The following is an 11,649-nucleotide window of genomic DNA, read 5'->3' on the forward strand; positions in this document are numbered from 1 at the left end:
GTTGCAGTTTCCAGGGCGGTAGGTGATTGGTGAAGTTGAATCTGGTGAAGAACAGCGCCCACCAGCCCTGCCGGGGATTCAGTCTTTGGGTTTGGAGATTTTTATGATCTGTGATGACAGTAAAGGGGTGGTTAGCTCCCTCCAGCCAATGTTTCCATTCATCCAGAGCGCGCGCTTGATCGCTAACAGCTCCCTGTTCCCGATGTCGTTATTCTGCTCCGCTGGTGTCAGTTTCCTGGAAAAGTAAGTGCAAGGCTGGAGACCGAAAATGGAGACTCTGGATTTGAGTGCGAAAGATGGGAGCCATGCAGAAAGCTTCCTTCAGAGCTTTAAAGGCTTCGTGGGTGGTGAAAGTCCAGGACAGGGACTTGGGCTTACCTCGAAGTAGAGAGGTCATTGGCGCAGTTTGTAGACTGAAATATTGAATAAAGCCTCAATAAAAGTTAGCAAATCCTAAGAACCTCTGGAGTTTCTTCACGGACTGTGGAACTGGCCACTCCTTGATGGCGGTTACTTTCCCCTGGTCCATCTGGATACCTTCTGGGCTGATGTTATAGCTTCAGAAAGAGATGGTGTTGTCGTAGCTTCTGTAGGACCTGCGTCACGTGATAGCGATGTTCGGCCAGGTTCCGGGAATATATTAGGATATCGGCCATGTATACTATGAATGACTTGTGGAGGAATTCCCGAAACACCTTGTTCATGAATCCTTGGAAGACAGAGGGGGCGTTGGCGAGTCCATATGGAATAACGCAGTATTCGTAGTGTCCAGAAGGGGTGATGAAGGCCGTCTTCCATTCATCGCCTTGACATATGCAAACGAGGTTATAGGTGCTGCGCAGGTCCAGCTTGGAGAGGGTGTGGGCTCCACGGAGTTCCTCGAGGGCGGCAGGGACCCCCGTCCAGTTATGACTTGGTATCTCATAATTTAGACTTTTTATGTCATAATTCTCCAAAGATTTTTTGTTCTTATGTGGGAGAAGTCCCAGACTCCGAACCAGAGACTGGCACCACTTTTCCTTTATGGAGCAACAGCTGCAGAAAAACCAGCTTACTTGTTTGCTTTTTTGCACCATATTTTTGTTGTTGTTTGATATGCATCATGTCAGACTGTACCACTTTACTGTGGTAAAACCACACACACAACCTCACACAAGAGATTACTCTTTTATCCAGATATATCCGGCTGTTTAAGATTGTGATTCCAGATCAGGTTCATATGCAGACTGTCAGTGTTAGAGATCTTGCTGCGCTGGTGATTGAAAGAGCACTGATAACAAAGGAAACACGTGTCAGGACGATCCTGAGATCATGAAAGCATCTGGCATTTCTGCAGCTGTGTGATTGATTCAGACGATGAAGATGACAGCCATTGTTTCCTCCAGAGCTGTTCTCTAGACCGAGATGTTCATATCTCTGAGCAGACAGTAGACGTCTGCTGACCTTCATATTTGTAAGACTTTCACGCTGAAGCAGCTGATACCCGAAGCTGAAGATGACACATGAACGCCTCGTTCTGGAAATTTCCTATTGATTGCCATCAGACACAAAGACTGTAACCAGAAGAGAAATGCCACATTAATCAAGTCTCTTTATTGTCATTATGTCATTCACCATCTTTTCTAGTCTGTGCCACCTCTTCCTGTCTGCCACTTCCTGTTTGCACTTTTTTCCCATTTATTCCAGAATATCTGAATGTTGTTTCATCAGATCAATGAATCTGCAGCTCGGGTCATTAATGTGCAGCAAACACATTTAAACTCAGACGCTGGCTTTACTGTTCAAATCATCTTTCTCTGAGAGATCCATGTAGTGTATAATGTAGTTTACTGCATTAATTTAGCGTGAATATACAGTGGAGGTCAAAACCATTAGAACACTAGTGTTTCAGCAACTAAAAAATTGGTTTTAAATCAGTTTCTATCTTTCGCTGTAGTGTGCCAGTTGAAAATATCAGATTACATTTCCAAACATTTATTTTGCCATTAATAGTAATAAAAGTTAAATAAATGAATTAAAGGGGTTAGTCTTTCTATCCTAAATGAATTAAATCTAAATCTGTTTCAGAGTGTACTCACAAACAGTTCATGATCTGGTGTATTCTGCAGCTCGGTTCTCTCTAAATAAATCTCTGTAAAAGTTTGACGTACCTTTGACAAAACATGCACCAGACCATCTTTACAACATTTGTAAAGTGCAGTTTTACATCAAAATAAAATGTTTAAAAATGAAGGAATTAAGACCGCAATAATTAATCATATTAGTTCATATTGTCAAAAAAATATATATTTTTAATTTATTTTTTTATTGCAAAGCCCCACAAATAAGTAAAGCAAACTTATATTAACTGTGCAGCCCATGTTTCAGGAAAAGATAACAGGAAAAGCAGAGATGATATAATCATCAGTTTTTGTGTATGTGTGTGTGTGTGTGTGTGCTGCTTATAGAGTAACTAAAGTCAGGAGGTGAACGACACACGAGTGCTGCATCTGATGAAGGAGGTTTATTACGGAAAGCAGCTCTTGTTGACGTGACTGTTTGTTCATTCTCTGCAGAACTTGGTGAACCACGGATGAAGATGATGATGATGGTGCTGAAGAAGAGGAACAGCATTAGAGGACGACTGTGTGTGTGTGTGTGTGTTGAGCTGATCTTCATTTACTGTGAGCAGATAAAGTCTCTTCAGCGTCTGTTTCTCTCTTCAGTCTCTCATTACTCTGTCAGCTTTCAGTGACTGTGAAGAGTGTTCTTCAGTCTGAAGCTCGATCTGCTCTGATGAATATGATTAAACTCAACCATAACGGAGATAATAAACATCTTTGTCCACTGCTGTGTGCTTTGAGAACATGTATTTTCACTGAACATAAAGCACTATTTCACTGTAGTTGATGCATTTTTGAAAAAATATGAATCTCTAATATTTCAGTATAGTTTATGCATTTCTGAACATAAATCGAATATTTAGTGTAGTTTATGCATTTTTAAATCACTAATATATCAGTATATACATTTTAAACAAATCTCTAATATTTAAGTGTACTTCATGCATTTTTAAATCATATTTCAGTACAGTTGATGCATTTTTGAACATATACATCTCTTAATATTTATGCATTTTTAACAAAAAATTCTGTAATGTTTCAGTATAATTAATTAATTTTTGTAAGTAATATTTGCTTTGGCTATGAGATAATAAAAGATCTCCAGGAATTGGCATTAAGATCATTTCTAAGATCAATCTTTGCATCAGATTTATGTTAAAAAATCTGATGTTTTCTCTCTCCATCAGTTGATTTTTATACTTTGACTCACTTTTTCTGGCCCGGACAAACACAGGTGTGAGTTTTGTGTGTTCTGTGATTACTGAGTGTTTGATGAAGTCCTGCGAGAGCTGGTTCCTCAGGGATCAGGAACAGATCTCTGGATGCATTGTGTCTCTGTGCTTGTAGTTCTGGTCCCGCTGGTGGAGACGGATGGAGTTAACTGGGATCTGGCGTTCTCGATGTGTCGTACTGATCTCCATCACTGCGTGTGAAACACAGAAGGAGAGTTAAACACTGATTCATACGTGCAGCTGCAGAAATACAGTTTACTCGTGTGACTGAACATACGACTGTGCTTTATGATGTTTGCTGAGCCCATATTAAAATAAAACCGGGATATGAAACTGTTGTCTTGTTTGAAGTAGAATATTAAATGATATGAAGATGGTCAGACTTCAGGGTCAGAAACACTCAATAAAAGAAAGATCAGACTCTTTCTCAGGAATTGCTGCCATTTGTGTCACGTGACCAGGAAGAAATCCATATTTTCATTGTTTACACTCAATATTTCAAATCTGTTATTAAAATTACATGAGTTCCGTTTTTTTGGCAAAAAAGTATAAAAATATTATGATTACAAGGATTTCTAAACTATTCAGTCAGCTGACCTTCTAAAATATTTATTTAATTTTTATTAAAGATTTTTCATTTTAGGTACATTTTTTTTAAAAAAAGTCTAAGACTGTACTGATGGATCACTAATGTGAATGATATACTGCATATTAAAGGGATAGTTCACCCAAAAATTAAAATTATGTAATTAATAACTCACCCTCATGTCGTTCCAAATCTGTAAGACCTCCTTTTATCTTCGGAACACAGTTTAAGATATTTTAGATTTAGTCCGAGAGCTCTCAGTCCCTCCATTGAAGCTGTGTGTACGGTATACTGTCCATGTCCGGAAAGGTAAGAAAAACATCATCAAAGTAGTCCATGTGACATCAGAGGGTCCATTAGAATATTTTGAAGCATCGAAAATATATTTTGGTCCAAAAATAGCAAAAACTACAACTTTATTCAGCATTGTCTTCTCTTCCGTGTCTGTTGTGAGAGAGTTCAAATCAAAGCAGTCTGGATATCCAGTTCGTGAACGAATCATTCGATGTAACCGGATCTTCTTGAACCAGTTCACCAAATCGAACTGAATCGTTTAAAACGGTTTGCGTCTCCATTAACTTTTTAAATGTGGCTGACACTCCCTCTGAGTTCAAACAAACCAATATCCTTGAGTAATTCATTTACTCAAACAGTACACTGACTGAACTGCTGTGAAGAGAGAACTGAAGATGAACACCGAGCCGAGCCAGATAATGAACAATAGACTGACTCATTTTCGAGTCAAGAACCGGTTGCATCGGTTTTTGAAACACCAGTAGTTCTTTCGGACAGTTTGATGCAATAAACTGGTTGAAGAAAACGGTTCACCGGTTCTTTTGCACTCGCCGCAATGGATTCATTGGCGATGATTGCCCTTACTTGCTTGATTCAAGCCTTCGGTTTACCCGCACCCATAACACTAGCACAGAATCAGTTCAGAATCAATCAACAAAGGAATCAGTTGTGTGTCGGTCTGCTTCATACTGAATCACACATGCGCAGTATCATCAGCTCCCCGGTTCACGAATCGGACGCGTCTGACAGAAACGGTTCTTGACTCGAGAACAGTCTTTCGTTCATTATCTTACTCGGCTCGGTGTTCATTATGTTTACATGGACAAAGGCATTCCTATTTTAAAATGACTAAGACAATACTCTGATTAAGAATCTACCACGTAAACAGAGATTTTTGACTAACTTAATCTGGCTAAAGTCATACTCAAAGTAAACACAATTCGATTAATTTAGAGTATTCCTATTTTAGTCACATTATCGAAGTACAGTATAGACATGTACACGCTTTAATCACACTATTACCATCGAGGAGGACATTTCACAGCATTTTGAATAAAGAATATTCTAAAAGCAACTAAAGTAAACGCCTTTGTTATAATTTTGCCTTATTTAGAATAAGATACAAGCAGTTAGATCACCGATGTTCATGTCAACGTAGTTTTTGTTTTATGTGACATTTAGGCCTCAGAAAATCTGAACAGATGGAAGTGAAAAACAGTCGATATCACAGCAGTCCAGGGTACACAGAAACATGTCACAAACATTGTCAAATCCAGTGATCATGACGTTCCCTCGGCAGTGTTCAAGTCCCAGCTGTGTGCTCGTTCTCGTGGTGTTAAACATCTGGGGATTTGTGAGCTGAAGTGACAGAGTTCACACAAACAAACAAACAACTACAGAGCAGCAGATTTTGCAGAACTGCAGGAAAAGGGTGGCAAAAAAAAGGATTTTTGTGCATAATTTACAAACTTCAATATGTGTTATTTTATAGGTTTGATGAGGTTAGTTTTAAAAATAAAAAAGGAAAACCTTTACTTTACAAATGTAATGTACAGTAATTGTAATACTGTTGTGTTAGATTTTGTTTCAGCTGTATATTTTGCTGCATTGTATATTGCATTTTATGTTTTACTACACTGTCAATGTTGGGATAATTTCTCTGCATCAAATTCCTCCAGTTGTACTTGAACTGATTTGGGAAATAACTTCAGCTTCACAAGAAAGTCAGACGCCGCGAGGTGGCGCTCTAGAGCAGCATCCGTGCGCGCACCTCGCCAGTAATTGATCGTTTCCAGCTCAGTCAGTCCTCGCGCTGCTCAGATCGAGGCTGCTCTTCTTCTGAACGCGGCTCGCGCCACGGAACGGGATATTCTGGTGAGTTTGGGAATTTAACTATGACTAGGACATGCCATCCAAAGATCACTCTAACGTGTAAGTGCCGTACACGAATTACCTGAACAGTCTTTTTTAAAATGGTTAAAAATGTGGGTATAAATCTTCATGGCAGTAGAAAGCAGGATATTGTAGCCCTTAGATCTTGGTTCAAACCCGTATTTTTTTTGGATGTCCGTGGATGTATCCACCCGTCTCCCCCCCACGTTGTCTCTCGTTGGCTACAATCGTACCTAGAAGCGCGTGTTGGGCTTTAAAACTCATCAGATATCACCGGTAGAGTCATTAATGTCCTGATAACTGTATTAATTTTGATGACAATTGTGGAAGTACATGAGGGTGGTTTAGAGTAAGAATAACTAAGGTGTGATAACTTGTTGATGTGAGTGCGATAATTCCAAAGAATGCCCAAAAGATAAACTAAAATCTCTGTTATTTTTGCTGCTTCAGGGACACTGTCCCTGGATAGTGTTCAAATATGAGAGTGTCCTGGCTGGTTGAGGTGCCAAAAGGCAGGGGTGGTAAAAGTACTCAAAAGTTATACTCAAGTAAAAGTAAATGTATCTAAATAAAAAAATGACTCCAGTAAAAGTAGAAAGTCTTCCACTCAAACATCACTTGAGTAAAAGTAAAAAAGTATCCGATTTAAAACATACTTAAGTACCGGAAGTAAAAAGTAAATATTCAAATTAACTGTAAATATCAATAATTAAGCAGGTCAGTTGTTTTGGGAGTGATATGCAGTGTTTTAATTGAACAAATGATGAGATTAGATACTTAAGAATTTGTTAGATTTACAATCAAAAGAGACAATGAAGAACCTTATCGCAGTAGGGATTGAACTTTCAATAGACATGTTCCATAACATCATAGCTGCATCAAACAGAAGATGTGCAAGATACAAGGTAAGACTGTTTCAGAATATCAATGAGGAAGAACCACCTCTTTAAAGAGTTAGTTCTCCCAAAAATAAAAATTCTGTCATTCGCATTTTAGGGGCTAAATATTACGTTATTGGTATTGTCGCTTCGACCTGCGGACATGAAAAACAACCACAGACTTGGCAACACTGGTTGGCATATACTACACAGAGCCGAAATCACTGACAATCTACACAAAAACGATTTTTTTTCTCGATTTTGAAAGCGATTTTGTGTTAGTTGTCGGTGGACTACGGCTCTGTGTAGTAACTGCCACTCCACCTGAACCAGTGTTGCTAACCCAATCCCAATAACTTGATATTTAGCGCCTAAAATGTGAATTTTACCAAGGCAACCCTTCCAATAAACGTATATTTGAACCACGGGACGCATTTTTTTTTTATCAGGGAACCTCCTGGAAGCGCGATTGGACTAGTTTTGAGAAGCAACTGGGCAGGATTTGTTGTGAAAACCTGGCAACCCTGATCTGAACGCATGTGCTGGAGATATACTTCTAATTACAGGAGCATCTTTACTGATGAGATGAGCATGAAAATCGCATTCGACACAGCCCTACTGAAATTTCATTCACCCGTGGCAGGCAAAGAAGACATCTCAGCCAATCAGAATCTCCCTTGACTTCAGTGAATTCAAACATCTCCTTGAGATATGTCCATGGGTGATCCCTGTCGGGAACCTCGGGATCATTGCGGGCAGCAAGAGCTGCACTATCACCTATTTTAGCGGTCATCTTCCACCTCCAACTAACTGCTGCGTGAGCGTATGTTGGCAAAGAACTCGCGAAGTCGCACATTCTTTTTTTCAAAAGAAAACTAAATTTTTCATTGGTTTGTAAAATCAGTGTAATAAATACTTGAAGCGGGCATGGGGAAATGTATCGGAGTAAAAAGTAAACTTTGTCTTTAATAAAGTAGTGGAGTAAGAGTGAAAGTAGATGCAAATAAAACATACTCAAGTAAAGTACAGATCCCCGAAAAAAATACTTAAGTAAAGTAGCAAAGTATTTTTACTTCGTTACTTACCACCACTGCCAAAAGGACCTGACAGTCAGTGACAACGCTAATACCCATCTTTTCAACAACATCATATGTTTACAAATAGTGATTTGGAGTGAATAGAAACAATTGCAGCAGCATATGATAGAGGGAATAATTAAAATAATTAATTTAGTACAATATCTGCATTGATACATGTAACAGAATACATAGGCATACTGTTTTAATTATTATTATGCCTAATAGTAAAGATATATTTATGTTGAAATGTAGATATATATATATACAGTACAGACCAAAAGTTTGGAAACATTACTTTTTTTAATGTTTTTGAAAGAAGTTTCTTCTGCTCATCAAGCCTGCATTTATTTGATCAAAAATACAGAAAAAACAGTAATATTGTGAAATATTATTACAACTTAAAATGATAGTTTTCTATTTTAATATACTTAAAAAATAAAATATTGCTGGAAACAGTTCTGCTGTCTAATATATTTAATGAATAAAAGGTTAAAAAGAACTGCATATTCAAAATAAAAACAAAATTCTAATAATATATATTCTAATAATATATTTTCTTTACTATCACTTTTTATCAATTTAACACATCCTTGCTGAATAAAAGTATTGATTTTATTTTAAAAAAAAGAAAGAAAATGACCCCAAATTACTGACCAGTAGTGCATATTGTTATTACAAAATATTTATATTTTAAAAACATAGCTTCTTTTTTTAACGTTTAATAAATAATTAAATAACGTTTGTGTCGATGGCACTGTTTCACCAGTAGGTGGCGACAAGAAACTTAAAAATGTATTTGTCAATGAATTAACTTTTCATTCAAGAGAATCGTTCAAAAACAATGTTTTTTAAAGTCTCTTCTGCTCACCAAACCTGCATTTATTTGATCCAAAGTTTTTGTATTTTAAAGTGTAATGTATTCCTGTGATGCACAGCTGAAGTTTTAGCACCATTACTATAGTCTTCGTTGTCACATGATCTTCAGAAATTATTTTAAAATCCTGATTTGCTGTTCAAAAAACATTATTATTATTATTATTATTATTATTATTATTATTATTATTGAAAACAGATGAGTAGATTTTTTTCAGGTTTCTTTGACAGAAAGTTCGGTGAACAAAATTTATGTGAAATAGAAATCATGTTATAAATGTTTTTGTCACACTTGATCAATTTAAAGAATCCTTGCAAAATAAAAGCATTAATTTATATACTTGTGATAATGATAATAGTAATAATAATAAATGTTCTTTAGCAGTAAATCAGCATATTATTCTGATTTCTGAAGATCATGTGACACTGAAGACTGGAGGAATGATGCTGAAAATACAACTTTGACCACAGAAATAAATTACATTTTAAAATATATTCCAACAGAAAGCAGTTTTATTGTAAAAATTTATCACAGCATTACTTTTGCTTATATATAAGTGTATATTAAAATGTTTAATAATTCAATCAGATTAATTAATCTCTTTTAAATAGACTGCAGCAATAATATTTTGTCGCACATTATTTTATTTAGTTCAGAATCGTGGCAGAATCGTGATCTCTATATGTGACCAAAAAAATTGTGATTCTCAATTTATCCAGAATCGTGCAGCCCATTTGCATTTATTTATAAAGACTTACAACTAAATATTAAGATTCACCAGCACCTAAACTAATTAATTAATACTAGTACTTACCTTTTCTTTTCTTGTCTATCATATTATATTAAAAACATCTGGCTATGTGTTCTGTACTAGACTAACTGAGACTTGTCATGGCACTTGTAAACTGTTGTTGTTCTCTTGTTGGTCTGATTGCTTCTATTTTTCTCATTTGTAAGTCGCTTTGGATAAAAGCGTCTGCTTAATGATAGAAAATGTAAAATGTAAAAAAAATGTATTCAGAATTCTAATTGTATATTCAGATTTGCATTTATATATTCAAACTATTCTCTGTGCTTGACTGAAGAGATTGGATCTGCACATTTTTCAGATAACGCATCAAGAACCGGGTTGACTGGGCACTCAGTTCCACTGGTACTTGAAAAAACCTGGTACCTTAACGTTACATTTTTTTTTTGACAATGCTAATTCAGACATGTGACGTGATATATTCAGAATAATAACTATATTCACAATTTACAATTACATATTCAGGCTTATAACTAATTTTTGTATAATTATTTCCTGTTTGGCACCTCATAATACACAGACAACACATCTACTCTGAGCGAGAACACAACATCTGTCCAGTAGACAGAGGGAGATGGAGAAGTGAATGTTTATTAAACTGTAATTTATTTCTGTGATATGCAGCTGTATTTTCAACATCATTCCTCCAGTCTTCAGTGTCACATGATCTCCAGAAATCAGTCTAATATGCTGATTTATTATCAGTGCTGAAATCTGTTGTGCTGCTTAATGATTTTTTTTTGGAACCTGTGATACCTTTTTTTTTTTTTTTTTGGATTGTTTGAATAAAGTTAAAAACGATATATAGTAGTGTTGTCAAGGTACCAAAATTTCAGTATTCGATACCGCTACCAGTGAAAATCCATGGTTCTCGGTACCAATTTTGGTACCAAGGCAAAACACAAAAATATGCTAATTAAAAAAAAAATAACTTTTTAGCACTAAAAATAAAACCAATGCCATTCTTTATACTTCTTTACAATTGTGTTTAAAGTTTTTCTATACTTATTTACAATTGTGTTTAAAATTTTTCTACAAGTTATATAATTATGAAAAACAGTAAACAAGTTTCACCCAAATTTAACTTGTCTTTTAATTTTTAAAATTTAAACACTTTTTATTTTTGGTAAATAAAGGGGATTTGCTATTAAAATTAAAACTTTGAAGAAATATTGTGATTTATTTCTTTAAAAAATAAAGTTTTATAAATGTTTTCAACAGTAGTAGCAGTATCACATACATTCTGCTAAATAATAGTAATATTTCTAGCACAATGCCTTTATGTAAAAGTTAACTTTTAGGCCTAATAAATGCATGTTTGTCATTTTAACTAAACTTAAGACTGGTGATGATTCTTGATATTTTTAGTCATTGATGGTTTCTGTAAAAAAATAGTAATACTTATAGTATTAATATAGTAGTAATAATATAGTATTTTACTATCATTATTAGGTGGCCTACTATAATACGGCTACCAAACTGCTCCATAATTCCATTTCAGCACTGCATTCACGCTAGCCCGTGCTCGCAAGGATGATTTGAGCCTGTAGGCAGTGAAGAAGTCTGAATCCACAAACAGACGTACATTGTCTGCAGATACAAGGTATTTCATTGCACTTTAACAGGTAATCTGATATGTGCAATATTTTAAACGAGCCTCACTAATGAGGTTTAATGCCACAGTTACGTTAGAATGCATCTCATTCTTGTTTCTCTGGCGGTGCGTCGGTCTCATCTTGAGTGCATCTGAAGTATATATTTTTTAGACTATTGGTGATTCCATAGGCTCTCTTTTGTTCACCTGCATGGTTTAAAACGGCAAACAGTCATGCCATGACAAGAACAGAATCTCTATCTTACTTCACCCAAGCACGATTACATCGTCGATCGTTGATCGATCTCA

At 36.0% G+C, this 11,649-nt stretch overlaps 1 protein-coding gene across 1 annotated transcript in view; it reads left to right on the forward strand.

The window, feature by feature from the left end:
* Window positions 1-2,922, forward strand: part of chchd6b (coiled-coil-helix-coiled-coil-helix domain containing 6b) — a 17,322-nt gene extending 14,400 nt beyond the window's left edge. Inside the window, exon 8 of the mRNA XM_026256004.1 lies at window positions 2,556-2,922. Coding sequence (XP_026111789.1) covers window positions 2,556-2,576 — 21 coding nt within the window. The 3' untranslated portion in view covers window positions 2,577-2,922. The remainder of the gene's footprint in view (window positions 1-2,555) is intronic.
* The last annotated feature ends 8,727 nt before the right edge of the window (window positions 2,923-11,649 follow it).

Source organism: Carassius auratus, chromosome 6 (genome assembly GCF_003368295.1).
Source record: "Carassius auratus strain Wakin chromosome 6, ASM336829v1, whole genome shotgun sequence".
NCBI classification, from domain to species: Eukaryota; Metazoa; Chordata; class Actinopteri; order Cypriniformes; family Cyprinidae; genus Carassius; species Carassius auratus.